Source organism: Bubalus bubalis, chromosome 11, assembly GCF_019923935.1.
Source record: "Bubalus bubalis isolate 160015118507 breed Murrah chromosome 11, NDDB_SH_1, whole genome shotgun sequence".
Lineage (NCBI taxonomy): Eukaryota > Metazoa > Chordata > Mammalia > Artiodactyla > Bovidae > Bubalus > Bubalus bubalis.
This window is the reverse complement of record NC_059167.1, coordinates 24,589,586-24,611,241: the sequence shown is the minus strand read 5'-3', so window position 1 is coordinate 24,611,241 and position 21,656 is coordinate 24,589,586. Positions and strand designations below refer to the sequence as shown.

At 35.7% G+C, this 21,656-nt stretch overlaps 1 protein-coding gene and 1 pseudogene across 13 annotated transcripts in view; both read left to right on the top strand.

The window, feature by feature from the left end:
• The window catches only part of GPHN (gephyrin), a 524,697-nt gene that overhangs the window by 186,589 nt on the left and 316,452 nt on the right, over window positions 1–21,656 (top strand). For all 13 annotated transcript variants that reach the window (XM_044924834.2, XM_044924835.2, XM_044924839.2 and 10 more), the window contains exon 3: window positions 7,069–7,126. In XM_044924834.2, coding sequence (XP_044780769.1) covers window positions 7,069–7,126 — 58 coding nt within the window. The remainder of the gene's footprint in view (window positions 1–7,068; window positions 7,127–21,656) is intronic.
• LOC112587802 lies at window positions 969–2,867 on the top strand (annotated as a pseudogene).

The window sequence follows — 21,656 nt, the reverse complement described above, 5'->3', positions numbered from 1 at the left end:
TTGGCCACCTGATGCAAAGAGCTGACTCATTAGAAAAGACCCTGATGCTGGGAAAGACCAAAGGCAAGCGGAGAGGGGGACAACAGAGGACAAGATGGTTGGATGGTATCACCGACTCAATGGACATGAGTTTCAGCAAGCTCTGGGAGATGGTAAAGGACAGGGAAGCCTGGCGTGCTGCAGTCCATGGCATCGCAAAGAGTCAAACATGACTGAGCAACTGAACAACAAATGCACTCTTTGAGATTCTTTTCCCATATAGGCTATTAAATGAGTATTGACTGGAAGTCCCTGTACTATACAGTAGGTCCTTATTAGTTATCTGTTTTATATATGCTATTATGTGTATGTCCATCCAAATCTAGCAGTTAAAAATCTAGCAGTTAATCCTTCCCCCCAGCCATTTTACCCCAGTATCCATAAGATTGTTTTCTACATCTGTGGCTGTATTTCTGTTTTGTGGATACATTTATTTGTGCCATATTTTAGATTCTATATATAAGTGGTATCATACCATGTTTTCTTTCTGTCATACTTAACTCAGTATGACAGCCTTTGGGTCCAGCCATGTTGTTGCAAATGGCACTGTTTCATTCTTTTTTATGGCTGAATAATATAATATTCCATTGTATATGAAACACATCTTCTTTATTTTTCTGTCGATGGACATTTAAGTTGCTTCCATGTCCTAACTATTTAAAATAGTGTTGCAGTAAACACTGGGGTGCATGTACCTTTTAAAATTATGATTTTCTCCAGGTATATGCTCAGGAGTGTGATTGCTGCATCATATGGTTGCTCTCTTTTTATGTTTTAAGGAACCTCCGTACTGTTCTCCATAGTGTTTGTGCCAGTTTACATTCTCATCAACAGTAAAGAAGGTAAAAGAGAAATTAAGGAAACAATACCATTTACCGTCACATGAAAAAGAATGAAATACCTAGGAATAAACCTACCTAAGGAGACAAAAGACTTCTACTCGGAAAGCTGTAAGATTTAAGATCAAAATGGCACAGATGGGAGAAATATACCATTTTATTGAATTGGGAGAATCAATATTGTGAAAATGACTGTACTACCCAAAGCAATCTACAGGCTTAATGCAATCCCTATCAAATTACCAGTGGCATTTTTCACAGATCTAGAACAAAAATATTTTACAATTTGTATGGAAACTCAAAAGACTCTGAATAGCCAAAGCAAAATAGAGTGGAAAGAATTAGATGCCTGACTTCAGTCTACACTACAAAACTACAGTAATCAAAACCATATGGTTTTGGCATAAAAACTAACTTATAGATCAATGGAACAGGATAGCAAGCCCAGAAATAACCCCCCACACTTATGATCTATTAATTTATCACAAAAGAAGCAAAGAATGTACAGTGGAGAAAAGACAGCCTCTTTAATAAGTAATACTTGAAAAACTGGACAGCTTCATATAAAAGAATGAAATTAGAAAACTCCCTAACACCACACACAAAAATAAACTCACAATAGATTAAAGACCTAAATATTAGGCTGGATACTATAAAACTCCTAGAGGAAAACATAGGCAGAACACACTCTTCCATAAACCAAGATCTGTTTTAACCCACCTTCTAGAGTAATATAGATGTATTTTTGATGTGTTTATGCAGGATGTTGATTTCCACATCTTCCTACTTCACCATGTTGATCCAGAAGTCTGGAGATACTGCTTTGAAAAAAGATTTTTGCTGAGGATCTTGGTGAAATGTCATATGTCTGATTCCCCTGAACTAATTCATTCATTCACCAAATGTATGCTGATTTTTCAAACTATAAGTACTCACTATTTGCCAAATATAGAAAGTAATTTAAATATAATCTATACCTTCATTATCTAGTGGAGAATATAGATCTCTAAGCAGATAATTACAATAATAGAACAAAAGCTATAATGCCATGAGTAAGGCACTAGTCATAGTAGAGAAGGGGCCTATTTCTGCTTCCAGAGTTTGTATAAGTGTTCTGAAAGTGGTATTTGATTCCTGAATGGTGATTTGAAGTTTTGGGGATGGAGAAGAATATTCAAGATACAGGTAATTGAGAGACATAAAGCAAAGGGTTGCATAATGCATTTATGAAACTATTGACAGTTGGGCATGGCTGTAACAAACAGGTATTATGAAGGGGTGACAGGAAATGAAACAAGAAATAGACTTAAGGAGTCAAGTTTATAAAAGGAATTTTTGTCACACTTCTTAAGGTATTGCCCATTTATTAATTAGGATGTGACATGGCAAAAATTACATCGTGGAAAGATAAGCTTTGTACAGCTATGATGAGGATACTCCTAAAACCATGGTTAGAAATAATAAAATCTGAAGATGGCGCCAAAGGCGAAGAAGGAAGCCCCTACTCCTCCTAAAGCTGAAGCCAAAGCAAAGGCTTTGAAGGCCAAGAAAGCAGTGTTGAAAGGTTCCACAGCCACAAAAAAAAGAAGATCCGGACGTCGCCCACCTTCCGGCGGCCCAAAACACTGCAGCTCAGGAGGCAGCCCAAATATCCTCGGAAGAGCACCCCTAGGAGAAACAAACTTGACCACTATGCCATCATCAAATTCCCCCTCACCACCAAGTCAGCCATGAAGAAAATAGAAGACAACAACACACTGGTATTCATTGTGGATGTCGAGGCCAACAAGCACCAAATTAAACAGGCTGTGAAGAAGCTCTATGACATTGACGTGGCTAAGGTCAATACTCTGATCAGGCCTGATGGAGAGAAGAAGGCATATGTTCTACTGGCTCCCGACTATGATGCTTTGGATGTTGCCAACAAAATTGGCATCATCTAAACTGAGTCCAGCTGGCTAATTCCAAATATAAAAGTTTTCACTATGTTAAAAAAAATAAATAAATAAAATATTAAAGTAATAAAGTAAAAATTGAGGAATGAATATTTTCCAGATAAATTATGGCAAATAAAAATATGACTGTCATTAAATTATGTGAAAGTGAAGTCACTCAGTTGTGTCCAACTCTTTGCGACCCCATGGACTGTAGCCTGCCAGGATCCTCTCTCCATGGGATTTTCCAGGCAAGAATATTGGGGTGGGTTGCCATTTCCTTCTCCATGAGATCTTCCCAACCCAGGGATTGAACCCAGGTCTCCCTCATTGTAGGCAGACACTTTACCATCTGAGCCACCAGGGAATGTTATGTAGGGGTTGAGAAAGATAGACATTTAAAAGATTTTTACACTTCTGACATGTACTACTGGGTCAATTAACATTTATCATAACAAAAATTGGGGAAAACTGTAGAAGAGGAAGATATGACTTGGGGAGAAAAATCAAACTATTTTTGAGAAACTTTTTAATTACCTTTAAATATTTCTATTTCTAATGAATTTTAATTTAGATAACCACAGTGCTGCGGTCACTCATCTCGAGCCAGACGTCTTTGAGTGTGAAGTCAAGTGGACCTTAGGAAGCATTACTACAAACAAAACTAGTGGAGGTGTTAGAATTCCAGCTGAGCTATTTCAAATCCTAAAAGATGATGCTGTTAAAGTGTTGCACTCAATATGCCAGCAAATTTGAAAAACTCAGCGATGGCCACAGATAGGGAAAGGTCAGTTTTCATTCCAATCCCAAAGAAAGTTCGATGTTTTCTTATATTGTACTACCCTTGAATTCCTGGGTTAATCTGATTTGGTCACCATGTATAATCCTTTTTTTTTGAGGACTCAAGGAAATATTAAGGCACTGAATCCAACAACGTATTAAAAGGATTATACATGGTGACCAAGTCAGATTACCCCCAGGATTCAAGGGTAGTTCAACATAAGAAAATTAATTACTGTAATATACCACATTAATAGAAAGATTGAAAGGCAAAAAACCAGATGATCATCTCATTTGACACAGAGAAAACATTTAACAAAAATCCAGCATCTCTTCATGGTAAAAACACTCAGAAAACTAGAAATAGAAGGGGACCTACTTAACTTGATAAAAAGCATTTGTGAAAATCCCACAACTAACATCATATTCAATTGTGAAAAATAGAAAGCTTCACCACTGATACTGAACATTACATTGGAAGTTCTAACCAGAGTATTTAGACAAAGGCAGAACATAAAAGGTATCCAGACAGTTGAGTGAGAAGTAAATCTGTCTTTATTCATAGATAACATGATCCTGTGTATAGAAAATCCTGGAGAATCCAAAAGAAAGTTACTAGAATCAATAATCAAGTTCATCAAAGTTGCAGAGTATAAGATCAACACAGGAAAACCATTTGCTTCTACACATCAGCAGTGAACAATCTGAAGAACAAATTTAAAGCTGCTCCATTTAAAATAGCATCTAAAAATAAAGACAGACCTATAGACCAATAGTATAAAATTAAGGATCCAGAAATAAACCTGTATCCATGGAAAACTGACTTTAGACAAGGGTGCTGAGTCAAAGCTATGAGAACAGCTTTGGGAAAGAAATGGTGCTAAATGATTGGATTTCCACATGGAAAAGAATTAACTTAAAATGGTATCTCGTGCCATATACAAACATTAACTCAAAATGGATCAGTACCCTAAATAGAAGCACTAAAATAATAAAACACTTTCAAGAAAATGTAGTAATAAACCTTCAAGACATTGGATTTGGCAGTTGATTCTTATGCATTACACCAGTAAGGTGAGCAATAAAAGAAAAAAGTACATAAACAGGACTTCACCAAAATTAAAAGTTTTTGTGCATCAAAGTCTATTATCAAGAAAATAAAAGACAACCTACAGAATGAGAGAAAATATCTGGAAATAATATCTTAGATACGGGTTTAATATGCAGAATACATTAAAAAAAAACAAACTCCTACAGCTCACCAGCAAAAAGAAAACCCAATTAAAAAATTGTCAGAGCACTTGAATTGTTATTTCTTTAGATAAGAGACACAAGTGTCCAATAAGAATACGCAAAGATACTTTATACCCATTGAAAGTGAAAGTGAAGTCGGCTCAGTCGTTTCCGACTCTTTGCGACCCTGTGGACTGTAGCCCACCAGGCTCCTCCGTCCATGGGATTCTCCAGGCAAGAATACTGGAGTGGGTTGCCATTTCCTTCTCCAGGATATCTTCCCAACCCAGGGATCAAACCCAGGTCTCCCACATTGCAGCCAGATGCTTTAACCTCTGAGCCACCAGGGAAGCCCTTATACCCATTGCTGCTGCTGCTGCTAAGTCGCTTCAGTCGTGTCCGACTCTGTGCGACCCCATGGACTGCAGCCTACCAGGCTCCTCCGTCCATGGGATTTTCCAGGCAAGAGTACTGGAGTGGATTGCCATTGCCTTCTCCCTTATACCCATTAGGGTAGCCATTAAAAAAATAGAATAACAAATATTGATGAAGATGTGGATAAATTGGAACCCTCATGCATTCTTGGTGGTAATGTATGAATAAAATCTGTACAGCCACTTCAGAAAACTGTTTGGTGGTCTTTCAAATGCTAAACTTGAAATTACTATATGATTGAGCAGTTCCACCTCCTAGGTAAATAACCAAAAGAACTGGAGAGAGAGATTCGGATATTGTGTGCTAATGTTTATTGCAGTATTGTTTACAGTAGCCAAAAAATTTAAGCAATCTAAGTTTCCATTAACAGGTGAATGGATAAATAAATATGGTATATACATACAGTGGAAATCATACGGTCATAAAAAAGGAATGAAGTTCTATGCTACAGTGTGGATGAAGCTTGAAAACTAGGCAGAGTAACATATTCCAGACACAAAAGGACAAGTATTGTATGATTTCTCTTTGTGAGTTTCCTAGAGTAGTCAAATTCATAAAGACAAAGTTGGTTAGTAGTTACCAGGAAATGGGGGTAGGGGAAAATGAGAAGTTATTCCTTAATGATTATAGAGTTTCTGTTGTTTTTTTTTTAATAGAGTTTCTGTTTATGTAATGGGTAAGTTTTAGAAATAGGTAGTACTGATGGTTGCCCATCATTTATCATTTAATTGTACACTTAAAAATGGTTAAAATGTCAAATTGCAATATTTACAATAAAATAAAATTTATTTAATGAGCAAAAAGTAAGTTACAATAAAATAAAAGGAAAACAAAAGCTAGTTGATCATAAATGTGATATTTGTTTCCAGACTTTCAGTTGTACTCTGTTGCTTTGTATGTCTATTCTTATGCCAGCTCCACATTGTCTTGATTATTGTAGCTCTTTAGTAACTTGATATCAGAAAATATAAATCCTCCAACTTTCATGTTTTCAAGATTGATTATTCTGTGTCCCTTAAATTGCCATATGAATTTAAGAATCTGCTTATCAATTTTTGGAAGATAGGACTGCTTATCTTAAGCCCAGTCTGCCATTTCTAGCTGTGAGACTTTCAAAAATTGCTTGTCTCATTTTTTCATAATCCTTATTATAATTTATTAGAGTTAAATGAGAAAAAAAAACACGTAAAACCTGACAATTGAGTGTTTGGCATATAGTAAATACTCAGTATACTACCAACTGTAGTAGTATTGCTATGACTACCACTGTTACTGCCAATGTAATACTTTCACATATTGACTAGAGTAAATTTCTCTACTGTTACTTCTAGCATTGTCCTTCCTTGAGTCAGGAAAGCAGAATGTTGTAAGGAAAATAACATGAAATTTGGAATCAGTCTACCTGAGTGCAGTGCTGTAGAATACTGATGGTATAAGTATTTTAAACCTAGCTGTGTTTCATGATGCCATGAAAACAGAAATGTCAGATACTGTTCTTGATACATCTTAGTTGTGACAGAATCTATTAATCAAAGTGGCAGTTTGAGCATCATAAAAACCATCAATAAGAGAAGCTTAATTATTGTTAAAAATCTAACTTATGTTTCCTCCTTCAGTAGTCATTTATTATCTGTCTTTTTAAACTACTATATGGAAAACCTGAGCACAAAATGGTTGTTCTCCTCCATAGTTATTGGGGTGGGTAATGGGCAAGTACTGGTGGCACTCGGCTGCTAATGGCAAAAATAGTCCATATTTTTTAATACACTGTTGCTGGTTTTGAGAATATTTTTTTCTCCTAATTTCAGGTTGGGTGGGACTATATCAGCATACAAGATAGTACCAGATGAAATAGAAGAAATCAAGGTATAGTATGGCATTTTTCACCTCTACAAAAACTTAGTATCTTGGAGGGAAGGTGGGCAACAAATTGTCTTTTCTTTATACTATTGAATCTTTACTTGTGTTGGGATATCATTTAACTCCCAGTTATTCTGTTTGAATTAAAATATGCATATCAGATAATCATCATCAGATTTCATCTACCATCATCAATACATGGTAGGAAAATCAAAAAAGGAACCCTTTCTTGTAAAACTCATTGAAAATTTACTTAAGAAAGCACTGTATATAAGCATTATTGTGCATAAAGTATTTCTTTATCATTTTAATTTCTTTTTCTTACAGTCTCTCACCAGTTGTAAATAATATTAGTCTTCTAATAAATTTTTCTGGCTCCTTTGATAACACAGTAGGCCAATTTAAATTTAAAATTAACAGTACAATAACTGAAAAATTGACCTTACTCTTTTGAATATTACAGCATAGTCACATTTTTCTGTCTTTACATCTTACTAAATTCTGTGGATTATTAGTATTCTTGCATAACGTGTGGCCCTTCTCTAAAAGCAGTTTAAAATCTAATGAGAACTGAACTTACTATCTTTTCCATGAATAAAATTTAACAACTGGATAGTAGTAGTCAAGGATAAACAAGACTGAGTTACACTGTTAACAATGACATGTAAAGATCTTAACAAATTGTTAACTTTGATTTGATCACACTTTTCTAAATCAATTTCAATAAATTCAAGCTGTTAGTAAATAGTTCTTTAATTGTTACATTATTTTTAAATAAGTTAAATTCATTAATCTTTATGTTATATTCTGTTACTTTCAGTATCTCAGGTGTTTTGTATGGGCAACATCAGGAATTAATACCATGGTTACATTCTAGCAGAAAGTTGGGGAGAAAAGTCAGGCATGTCAAGAGACTCTTTCCAACTTGATATAAATTCATAAAATAGTTTAGCTGGGAAGAACCTTAAGTCTAATCCAGATCCCTCATTTTTCAGAAGATAAAATAGGAATTAATAAAACTGAGCTTCTTGAAATTAATTTTTTGTGATGCTTAAAGGTGCTCTTATAATTGCAATATGTGTTAAATGATAAAGGTGAAGAAAATATTCTATGGAATATATAGGTAGGACACTTATTCAAAAAAGATAATCAGCAAAATCTTTCCAAGAGGTATACTGAGCAAACTGAAATTCTATATAGAAGCAGAGGCATTTGTGAAATCATAAATAGGAGATAATATGACACCAGATCATAGGGTATAAAATAAAGACTGTTGAGATGTAGGACTGGCAATGAACCTTTATGCTAGGTTAAGAAACTGAAAACTATCAAGTGCCATTATGTGATTTTAAGAAAGAAAGTGGCATAATCGGGGTGATGACTTTATTTTGATAAATGAGAGATCTTATTTCAGTGGAGAAGAAGAGGTTCCATTTATAAGGAAGGAAACCAGATTGCAGGATTATAGGCAGTGATTGAGACTTGAACTAAGGCATGGCCATTAGGTTGAAGAAAAACAACTCATATTCAAGAAATATTATTTAAGAAAATAGAATCAACCGTACTTGGTGATTTATTGAATATCTAAGGGAAAGTGGAAAGATTGACTCAGGTTTCTGGCTTGGGAATCTAAGTAGATTGTGTTGCTGTTAATCTAAAGAGGAGAGGAAAAAGGAATGTTTGAGAGCAAGTGGGGTAAGTTTTGGACTTACTGAATTTGAGGTTCCTCTTAAGTGACCTTATGTTAATCAGCCTGTAACTCAAAAGAAAGATAATACCATCTTTCAGTTGATACTGAGATTTTGTCATTATGCAAAAGTTAGTTGAGCCATGCTACTAAATGGAATTACCTAAAAGAGTTATATGAAATCTTAGTAGTGGACCAAAATTGTTGCTTTGGGGAAGGTCCATCCTAGAAACAGAGGATAAATATACTCTTTTATTAGTTTAATTAATAAGCAGAAATGTTGCCTATTTTTAGCAGTGACTTTTTCTCTAAAAGAATAGTTTTTTATTATGATTTTTTTAAATTCTAGAATTATGACAGTTATTCCTCAAGAGATTCCTTGGGGAAAAAAAGCATGATTCATGGATGACATATAATAAGTGATTTTTTTTTCCCATCAGTTCCTGTTATTACAGCTAAAACAACTTCAGAGAATTTGAGGCCTGAGGCATAAAAAACTGTGAAACTGATTCTTCCTTTCAAAAGTGTTGGAAGAAAAATTGTCATAAAATATCTTGTCAGCATTCTTTGGCAGCATTAGTATTTTCCTTTTGTTTTGTTTAGAGGTAATGTGAAACATCTGGTTGTAGTGTTTATTTTACTTGGCTAATATATGAGTAATTTAAAACTATCTAAATAGTACAATTATGTTCAAATTTGAACTACACTTTCCATAGTATACCATGTATAAATCAATATGCATCTGTATGAAAGTGAAATGTTAACTTCCTTAGTTGTGTCCAGCTCTTTGCAAGGCCATGGACTGTGGCTCACCAGGCTCCTCTGTCCTTGGAATTTTTTAGGCAAGAATACTGGACTAATTACCCATTGCCTTCTCCAAGGGATCTTCCCATCCTAGATCTTCCCAACCCAGGGTTCGAAATTGCGTCCCCCACATTGCAGGCAGATTCTTTACCATCTGAGCCACCATCTGTATATTTACTCTGAAAAGGATATGATTGGTTGATGAAGCATAATTCAATTTTTGTCAGATGTTGTAGTCTTTTACAATGTTTCTGGTACTAGAAATCATTATTTAGTTCATATATAGTTTGAATTAAGCATACATTTATTAATTATAGTAAATGACCTCAGAGTGAATAGATGCTTGGCAAAAGCCTTAAGGGATAAAGAGCAAACACATTCTTGGCCCAATCACAACTATCTCTTCCACCCAATATTCTGAATTTTTATCATTATCAGTTCCTTGCTTTTATTTAGTTTTACTATACATGTATACATCCATAAATATTATAATTTATTTTTGTTTCTCTTTGAACTTTATATGAATTGAATACAATCTGTTGTGCCTTGCTTTTTCAATGCTGTGAGATTCATCCTGTTGTTGTCTATAGCTAAGGTTTTAGGGGGACTGTTTTGTTTTGTTTTATTTTTTGCTGTAAAACAGTACATTGTGCCACAAATTATTGAGAACTCCTTCTGTTGATGGACATTCAACTTATTTCCACTTGGAGCTATTAAGAAAACTGATGCTAGAATAGTCTTATAAAAATATATGTAAGAGTTTCACTGAAGTATACAGTGAGGAATGAAATTCCTGAGTTTCAGTAATATATATTTTCTGGATAAACTCACAGACTGTTTTCTAAAGTAGTTGTGCCAATTTATATTGCCACTTGGGTGAATTTATTTAAAATAGAGATATTTAAATATTAACTTTAATCCATTTGTAATTTATGTGTATAAATTTATTTGTATTTGCAAACGGAATCACTAAACTTTTATAATATTTTCCCAGTGAATCTATTTTTGTCTGTAAAAGAACCATATTGGTTATAGATGATTTATCATCCATCATAATGTCTTCAGTTCTGCCAACAGGCAGAAAATATGAGGAAGTGATCACTCCAATTCAGTCAGAAAATTCGCTGGGTTAGAGCTGGATGGGGAATATGGTGGGTTTTCATCCATTCCTTCCTGTCGCTGTAGGAGCCTTAGCTTTAATAGTCTTACATTCTAACCTGACTCTCTTGCCTCCAGCCTAACCAATATAAGCCTCAAACACTGGCAAATATCTTGAAGTGGGAAGTTTCATTGTTCTTTGGTCAGGCTTACTTCCCTAGCAGATCTTTGAAGAATGCAAAAGATTGTACTCTGCCTTTCAATAGTTTTTTGTCTAGCCTTACAGACTTGTGTACAGCACTGCAATCCACAATTGCTCCCAGGGAAAAAACAGCCATTTGTTTAAGTCTATTCAGGTTTCCAATTTCTAAATGTCTAATAGCTTTCTGGTTTCTTTAAATCCCAACAAAAGTTCTCTGCCTGGAAACGCTGATGGTCAGCCCTATGACCAAAATCAGCAAATACCCGCAGTGGAGATGGGTGGGTGGAAAAGCCAGAGATTATATTTTAACTTAGAAAACTTTCCTCATATAATTTTATTTTGTCTAGTTTATTGGTCTGAAGCTCCTTGCTGTCTATAAAAGTAGGATTTTGGTAACTATTTGATTGATTCTACTCATTATGGTGTTAAGTATTGACCTGCTGTGATCTATTGCACTCTACCCAAAAGCAGAATTCTTACATTGTATTTTTAAATGATTATTGCTAGGTTATAGAAAATCTGTTTGTTTGCTGAATGAATCCTTTCACTACTTTTTATGAAACACTGTTATTGTATCTAATAGTTTTTCAGTTTACTGATTTAAATGAACTTTAGTAATATGAACTCACAAAATCAAATCATTTTGCCATTATATCTACCACTGTGGGCAAGAATCCCTTAGAAGAAATGGAGTAGCCATCATAGTCAACAAAAGAGTCCAAAATGCAGTACTTGGATGCAATCTCAAATGACAGTATGATCTGTTTGTTCATTTCCAAGGCAAACCATTCAGTATCACAGTAATCCAAGTCTGTGCCCCAACCAGTAATGCTGAAGAAGCTGAAGTTGAACGACTTTATGAAGACCTACAAGACCTTCTAGAACTAACACCCAAAAAGATGTCCTTTTCATTATAGGGGACTGGAATGCAAAAGTAGGAAGTCAAGAAATACCTGAGGTAACAGGGAAAATTGGCCTTGGAATACGGAATGAAGCAGGGCAAAGGCTAATAGAGTTCTTCCAAAAGAATGCACTGGTCATAGCAAACACCCTCTTCCAACAACGCAAGAGAAGACTCTACACATGGACATCACCAGATGGTCAATACTGAAATCAAATTCATTATATTCTTTGCAGCCAAAGATGGAGACGCTCTATACAGTCAGCAAAAACAAGACCTGGAGCTGATGGTGGCTCAGATTATGAATTCCTTATTACCAAATTCAGACTTAAATTGAAGAAAGTAGGGAAAGCCACTAGACCGTTCAGGTATGACCTAAAGCAAATCCCTTACAATCATACAGTGGAAGTGACAAATACATTCAAGGGATTAGATTTGACAGACTGAGTGCCTGAAGAACAATGGATGGATGTTCCTGACATTGTACAGGAGGCAGGGATCAAAACCATCCCAAGAAAAAGAAAGGCAAAATGGTTGTCTGAGGAAGCCTTACAAATAGCTGTGAAAAAAAAAAGAAGTGAAAGGCAAATGAGAAAAGAAAAGATATACCCATTTGAATGCAGAGTTCCAAAGAACAGAAAGGAGAGATAAGAAAGCCTTCCTCAGTGATCAATGCAAAGAAATAGAGGAAAACAATAGAATGGGAAAGACTAGAGATCTCTTCAAGAAAATTAGAGATACCAAGGGAACATTTCATGCAAAGATGAGCACAATAAAGGACAGAAATGGTATGGATCTAACAGAAGCAGAAGATATTAAGAAGAGGTGGCAAGAATACACAGAAGAACTGCACAAAAAAGATTCATGACCCAGATAATAACGATGGTATAATCACTCACCTAGAGCCAGATATCCTGGAATGCAAAGTCAAGTGGGCCTTAGGAAGCATCACCACGAACAAAGCTAGTGGAGGTGATGGAATTCCAGTTGAGCTATTTCAAATCCTAGAAGATGATACTGTGAAAATGCTGCACTCATTATGTCAACAAATTTGGAAAACTCAGCATTGGCCACAGAACTGGAAAAGGTCAGTTTTCATTCCAATCCCAAAGAAAGGCAATGCCAAAGAATGTTCAAACTATGGCACAATTGCACTCATCTCATATTAGGAGAAGGCAGTGTACTCTTGCCTGGAAAATCCCATGGATGGAGGACCCAGTTAGGCTGCAGTCCATGGGGTTGCTAGGAGTCGGACACGACTGAATGACTCCACTTTCACTTTTCACTTTCATGCATTGGAGAAGAAAATGGCAACCCACTCCAGTGTTCTTGCCTGGAGAATCCCAGGGATGGGGGACCCTGGTGGGCAGCCGTCTTGGGGGTCGCACAGAGTCAGATACGACTGAAGCGACTTAGCAGCAGCACACATTAGGAAACTAATGCTCAAAATTCTCCAAGTCAGGCTTCAACAGTACATGAACCATGAACTTCCAGATATTTTCAAGCCAGATTTAGAAAAGGCAGAGGAATTAGAGATCAAATTGCCAACATCCATTGTATCATTGAAAAAGCAAGAGAGTTCCAGAAAAGCATCTACTTTTGCTTTATTGACTGTGCCAAATTCTTTGACTATATGCATCACAACAAACTGTGGAAAATACTGAAAGAGATGGGAATACTAGACCACCTTACCTGCCTCCTAAGAAATCTGTATGCAGGTCAGGAAGCAACAGTTCGAACTGGACATGGAACAACAGACAGGTTCCAAATCGGAAAAGGAGTATGTCAAGGCTCTATATTGTCACCCTGCTTATTTAACTTATATGCAGAGCACATCATGAGAAACGCTGGGCTGGATGAAGCACAAGCTGGAATCAAGATTGCTGGGAGAAATCTCAATAACCTCAGATATGCAGATGACACCACCCTTATGGCAGAAAGTGAAGAACTAAAGAGCCTCTTGATGGAAGTGAAAGAGGAGAGTGAAAAAGTTAGCTTAAAACTCAACATTCAGAAAACTAAGATCATGGCATCTGGTCCCATCATTTCATGGCAAATAGATGGGGAAACAGTGAGAGACTTTATTTTCTTGGGCTCCAAAATCACTGCAGATGGTGACTGCAGCCATGAAATTAAAAGACGCTTGATCCTTGAAAGAAAAGTTATGACCAACCGAGACAGCATATTAAAAACCAGAGACATAACTTTTCCAACAAAGGTCTGTCTCGTCAAGGCTATGGTTTTTCCAGTAGTCATGTATGGATATGAGAGTTGGTCCATAAAAATTGCTGAGCTCTGAAGAATTATACTTTGGAACTGTGGTGTTGGAGAAGACTCTGAGAGACCCTTGGACTGCAAAGAGATCATACCAGTCAATCCTAAAGGAAATAAGTCCTGAATATTCATTGGAAGGACTGATGCTGAAGCTCCAATAGGCTGGCCACCTGGTGCGACTCCTTAGAAAAGACCCTGATGCTGGGAAAGATTGAAGGTGGGAGGAGAAGGGGACACCAGAGGATGAGATAGTTAGATTGCATCAGCAACTCGATAGATATGAGTTTGAGTAAACTCCAGAAGTTGGTGATGGACATGGAGGCATAGCGTGCCTGCTGTCCATGGGGTCGCAAGAGTCAGTTGTGACTGAGCGACTGAACTGAACCGAACTGGTTTGTTTGTTTAACGATCAATGTCTCAAACACTGTGGCAGTTACTTTAAAACAACTAACTGATTTTAATCCTCATAACAAACATATAAAGTGGGTATTCTTCTTGTTCCTATTCATAAGTGAGAAAGATGAGGCAAAAGCATTAAGAGTGTCCAAAGTCACATAGCAAATAGTGCGGAAGTTAGATTCAGACCCAGAGTCCAGATTCTTTTATGATAATGAGCATTAGTAGTAGTGTAGATACAACACAATATTTATCTGATCTACTTACGTGAATATATCAAACTGACTTAGGAAATGTTTACTTCAATATGTGTTACTTTCTGATACCCCTTTTCTTATTTGGATTGCTGTTCTTAAATTTCATTAAATCTCTGATTTACCCATTCATTTATTTAATAATAATTTATTTGACATTTGTTTCTTCTGTATTTAAACTTGGTTATCTCATCCAGTTTCATAGCTTTTGTGTGGGTTCTTTTTCCTAAAGTACACCTTTTAATGATGTATAATATTTTATATGAGTTGTACACAAAAGACATAAAATCATAAATGTAAAGCTTGTTTAATTATCACAGATAACACATCTGAATAACCACCACAGATAAAGAGAATATCATAACATCACAGAAATCTCCCTATACTCACTTCCAATCATTACACCTTACCTCTTCTCAAATGTAATTACTGCCTGATTTCTATCACCGTGAATTATTTTTATCTGTATAGCAATGGTTAATTTTTGTGTTTTTGTTATATTGAATGTGTAATTTAGTTATCCATTCTTACGATGAAGGGTATTTGGGTAATTTCCAAGTAGCAGCTGTTATAAATAATGCTGTAATAAACAATCTTGAATATGTCTTTTGATGTATATAGGTACACATAATCTCATTAGATATACACTTAATAGACAAGCTAGATATGATCTAGAGGTACTAGATCATAGGGTATATAAATGATTGTTTTTACTCAATTCTGCCATTTTCCCAAATACATGATGAATTTATATTCTCTTCAGCATTTTAGGGGGCTTCCCTGGGGTCACAGGCATTAAAAAAAAAATCCCCCTGCAATGTAGGAGACTACTGGAGAACTCCAGTTAACTTCATATTCTCACTAACATTTAGTATTGTCAATCTTTTCATTTTAACCATTTCAGAGATTGACTAAAAATTATTTAAATATATGTATTACTCTGATTACTAATGTTGTTGAGCATATTTTCATATATTTATTGGCCATTTGATATCCTCTTTTGTGAAGTGACTGTTCATGTGTTTCATGTTTTAAAACTTAGGGTAAATGTGTTTTCTTATTTATTAGTAGGCATTCCTTGTATATTCTGTATGAGTCCTTTGTTTGATATGTGTATTGCACATTTATTCTCATACTCTGTTGCTTCCCTTTTTACTCTCTTAAAAGTGTCTCTGATGAACAGGTATTACTTTAATGTAAGTCAGTTATAATTAATGAGTAAATATTTGTGGATTAAATGAATGATCCTGAAGACATTTAATGTCTGGTACAAGGGACAGTCTTATTCATTATAAAATGTAGTTTTTCTATTAAATATATATTAAAAATTCTTTAGAGCACAGAAGAAACAGTGACTAATTCTGGCTTAGAGGATAAAGAATTTCTTCAGGTCGAATAGGATGAGAAGGGCTTCTATAGCAAAAACAAACACAATGTTAGCAAAGACACTACTGAATAAACAGTGTTTTTGAAAAAAGCAAGTGTGTTTGAAGTCAAGGGATTATTAAAAATAAGTTTAGGAGATAACTCTGGAATGTTCAGTTGTAGTCACATTGTAAATTATTTGTATGTCTTAGGGAGAGAAACTTTCAAAGATTCTGAAACAAAGACATTTTCAGGTATATTTCGGAGAGTTTACCATCCTTACCAAAATGAACTGGAAGGAGGCACAGAGGCAGAACACTTTGGATGCTCTGTACCAGTCTTGATGAATGGTGATAAAGGGAAGGCTCATGTTTTTGCAAGAGTCATGGAAAGCGTGGGAGGTACACCACAGTGTTTAATAAAACAGACTCTGTCTTAATTGGATTGTAACCATATCTTAACCATTCTGTGCTTTCCTTAAAATACGGATAAAACAAACCTACCTTTGTTGGATTAAAAAACCTGCTGTTGTTATTGTGAGGATAAAATATTTATAAAGTATGCAGTGCCTGGTACATGGTAAACACATAGTAAATGACACCTATGTGATATGATCCATGTAGACTTGAGAAGTGAGGAGTACAAATAGATCGATTCAGGTTTTAAGCTTCGGCAACTTCATAGAAAATAATGCCAATCCCTGAGCTAAGGAATTAAATGGGAAAAAAATTATATTTAGGAGGAATAAAGAATGTTGAGGATTTTTAAGGCATATGGGTAAAGAACCCAAAACTGAAAATTTATTCATTTCCCAACCCGATCAGTTTAGTGTTTTTGTCTGGTTTGTTCACTGTTGATGATTTCTGTCTCTCCATCTCAGTTTCTAACTGAGAAGCTTTTTCCTGTTACCTTCTCTTCAGGATAAGGGCATCCCAGAGAAATGATGGGAAAAAACACATTTTAAAATATCAGAGATATCAAATTGCTGCAGGTTTTCTCTCTACCATATTTCTGATCATTTAGTCCCTTAAGAAAAAACAGACCTAGCCTTACCATTGTGCAGTGTGGAGTAGGTAATTTTCCTCTCAAGATCAGAACAATCTGCTCCAGTAAAAGGAACAGTTCTTGGCTCTCTTTGAAAAGATGGTTTAAGCCTACCTCTCTTTCTGCTATTTTTTGCAGCCTGTAGATAGATCAATGTTCTATTGTTTTTCTTACTAATTATTACATAATATCTTTACACAGACATTTGGCAAAAATTCCACCCAAATACTATACTTTATTTAACCTTACTAAAATGAATTTCCTCTGCTATTCTTTACTAATAGACATGTAAATTATATTGTAACATCTTTAAAATATTTTTTACCACTGATATCCTCATTGAAAACTAAACCACAATAATGGTTATTACTATTAAAGTCATTGAAAATCAAACGTTATATATTCCAATATGGCTAAATATTAGTGAATAAAATTGTTTTGAGATCACTTTTGTTAAGGAGACTTTTAAATAGAATTAAATAAATTATATAATATATGTTATCAATGTCCAATTATTTACCTACCCTGGCTATAGTCAGGCTAGAATAAAATAAAACCCAGATTTATAAAAGATGTTTTTCATGTTCTCATTTACTTTACTCCCCTTGACAGTGGTCTAGCTTTCAAAGAGTTTCAGTAACTTGCCTGTGGACTCAAAGCCAATAGGTTGACAAAAACTGAAACAGGCACCCAGGTCTGTCTTGCCTGGAAGTATGTTCCCTTTCTATTACCTTTTCTTCTAACCCAATGACTTTCAGTTAGAAAATTCATAAATAGTGTTGTTAAGAGACATGAAAAACTAAAAGCAGCATAAATATTTATCCATAGGGTTTTAAAATTAAAATATTTAGGCTATTTTATGTAGAACTTATTACTGATGGTGACCTTATTAATGATATATTGTCAAACTGAAAAAACAAGTAAATAGCACAAGTATCTGTGGGTTTCATGTATGGAGATTTGTAGAGAAGGATGCTTAACAACTTGTAAATGGGTTATCTCTGGTAAAATGGTGATTTTCAATCCTTTATACTTTTTTATTTTGATTGAATTATTTTTGTCTCTCTCTCTTTATTTTTAATAAGTATGTATTTTTAGAATCATAAAAATCACTAAGAATATTCTCATTTAGGGTCCCCAGATTAAAAGTGGTACAAAAATAGGAACAGGTTAAAATGCAAAAGTTACATTTTTCACCAACTGTCATTTCCAGAACCTAGTTTGTAATTGTATAGCAGATGATACAAGTAAAACTTCTGTCACATAGCCTTTTTTTTTTTTTTGCATATTGCCTATTCCACAACAGGGAGTAGAATGGCTTTAAATGCCAGACTCTCAGATCAGATCAGATCAGTCACTCAGTTGTGTCCGACTCTTTGCAACCCCATGAATCACAGCACGCCAGGCCTCCCTGTCCATCACCAACTCCCGGAGTTCACTCAGACTCACGTCAATCAAGTCAGTGATGCCATCCAGCCATCTCATCCTCTGTCGTCCCCTTCTCCTCCTGCCCCCAATCCGTCCCAGCATCAGAGTCTTTTCCAATGAGTCAACTCTTCGCATGAGGTGGCCAAAGTACTGGAGTTTCAGCTTTAGCATCATTCCTTCCAAAGAAATCCCAGGGCTGATCTCCTTCAGAATGGACTGGTTGGATCTCCTTGCAGTCCAAGGGACTCTCAAGAGTCTTCTCCAACACCACAGTTCAAAAGCATCAATTCTTCGGTGCTCAGCCTTCTTCACAGTCCAACTCTCACATCCATACATGACCAAAAGAAAACCCATAGCCTTGACTAGACGAACCTTTGTTGTCAAAGTAATGTCTCTGCTTTTGATTATGCTGTCTAGGTTGGTCATAACTTTCCTTCCAAGGAGTAAGTATCTTTTAATTTCATGGCTGCAGTCACCATCTGCAGTGATTTTGGAGCCCAGAAAAATAAAGTCTGACACTGTTTCCACTGTTTCCCCATCTATTTCCCATGAAGTGGTGGGACCAGATGCCATGATTTTCGTTTTCTGAATGTTGAGCTTTAAGCCAACTTTTTCACTCTCCACTTTCACTTTCATCAAGAGGCTTTTTAGTTCCTCTTCACTTTCTGCCATAAGGGTGGTGTCATCTGCATATCTGAGGTTATTGATATTTCTCCCGGCAATCTTGATTCCAGCTTGTGTTTCTTCCAGTCCAGCGTTTCTCATGATGTACTCTGCATATAAGTTAAATAAACAGGGTGAGAATATACAGCCTTGATGAACTCCTTTTCCTATTTGGAACCAGTCTGTTGTTCCATGTCCAGTTCTAACTGTTGCTTCCTGACCTGCATACAAATTTCTCAAGAGGCAGATCAGGTGTTCTGGTATTCCCATCTCTTTCAGAATTTTCCACAGTTTATTGTGATCCACACAGTCAAAGGCTTTGGCATAGTCAATAAAGCAGAAGGTACTAAATTTTACTGATAAATAAAATAATAGCTGTTTAAACTTAAATTTGAGAGGAAGCTCTATTCCACTATACCATAATAGCTCCTATTAGAAGACCCTATCTATTTTCACAAAAAACAATTATAAATGCTGGACCATTAAATAAATAAATAACTACTTGAATGCACTGGAGAGTGGCCAAAAGCAAGTAGATTCTCACATTTGGAAGAAAGCCCTAGTTGAGTATTCCATTTTGTAATGCTTAGGCCCAGAATAGTCCCCAGTTTGGCCTACTTGGCAGCTGAAATCTGCAGGCTTTCTTGCTAGAAAAACAGTTTGGGCAACCACAGCTGCTTTAATGTGAGGGGATACTACGGCACATTCATCAGAATGGCCATCATTAAAAGTCTGCAAAGAACAAATCCTGGAGAGGATGTGGAGAAAGGGGAACCCTTCTATAATGTTCCTGGGAATGTAAATTGTTGCAGCCACTATGGAAAACAGCATGGTAGTTCCTCAAGAAACTAAAAATAGAGTTGCCATATAATCCCGCAATCCCACTCCTGGGTATATATCCAGAGAAAACTATAATTCAAAAAGATGCATACACCCTTATGTTCATAGCAGCACTATTCACAAAAGCCAGTAATGGAAACAACCTAAATGTCCGTGGACAGATGAATGGGTAAAGAAGGTATTACGTGTGTGTGTGTGTGTGTGTGTGTATGCACAGTCGCTTAGTTGTGTCTGACTCTTTGTGACCCCTATGGGCTGGAGCCCATGAAGCTCCTCTGTCCATGGAATTTTTCTGGCAAGAATGCTAGAGTGGGTTGCCATGCCCTCCTCCAGGACATCTTCCCAACTCAGGGACTGAACCCTACATCTCCTGCATCTCCTGTTTTGCAGGAAGGTTCTTTACCACTGAGCCACAGGGAAGCCTGATACATGCATACATACATATACGTACATAAAATGGAGTACTATTCAACCATAAAAAGAATGAAATAATGCCATCTGTAGCATTCCATGGGTAGACCTAGAGATTATCATACTAAATAAAGGCAGTCAGAAAGAGAAAGACAAATACCATATGATAGCACTTATATGTGGAATCTAGAACATGACACAAATGCACTTATTTATAAAATGGAGACAGACTCACCGATATTGAAAACAAACTTACGATTACTAAAGAGGAAAGAGGGTGGTGGAGGGGTAAATGAGGAGTTTGGAATTACCAGATACAAACTACTATGTGTAAAATAAACAACAGGGTCCTACTGTATACTCAGGGAGCTATATTCAATATCCTGTAATAAACAATAATGGAAATGAATTAGGAAAATAAAAGTGAGCAGGGAAATCCTGGAAAAGATAAAGCCAAAGAGAAGAGCCTTACATTCTGTAAATAAGCTCCCTAGATCTCTGGCTGACCTCTGCACCATGAATGTACTGAGCAAACTACAAGCAGCATAGCTAAGGCTATAGGAAGTGAATTCAATTTTGGATTGCCATCACTACAGAGGAGACAGAGTTTTCAGTTATGTCTACCCAAGTTATCTGCTTAGGGAAATAGAAATGAATCACTATTCTTTGGAGTAATATAAAAAAAACTAAGTTCATTTTGATATTTGGCAAATCTAATACAGTTATGTAAAGTTTAAAAATAAAATAAAATTAAAAAAAAAATAAAATAAAAAAAAAAAAATAAAAAAAACTAATATCTCTTCAAAATATTCACCATGTCCAGGATGCAATTCAAAATTATTTAACATATAAAAAAGAAAATATGACCCATTTTCAAGCAAAAGACAATCAACTGATATTAACCCAAGATGACCCAGCTGTTGGAATTAACAGACAAAGGAGGCTAAATCAGCTACTATAACTAGGCTCAATGAGTAAAAGAAAACATGCTTGTAATTAGTAAAGAGATATGAAATCTTAGCAGTAAAATAGAGACTATTAGAAAGAACCCAATGAAAATTTTGTAAATATAAAATACAATAGCTAAAAAGTATTCCAAGAGTATCTTTTGATCTTTAATTCAAGGTCCCAAATGAGCTAATTTAGGATTGATGACAATAAGATTATGT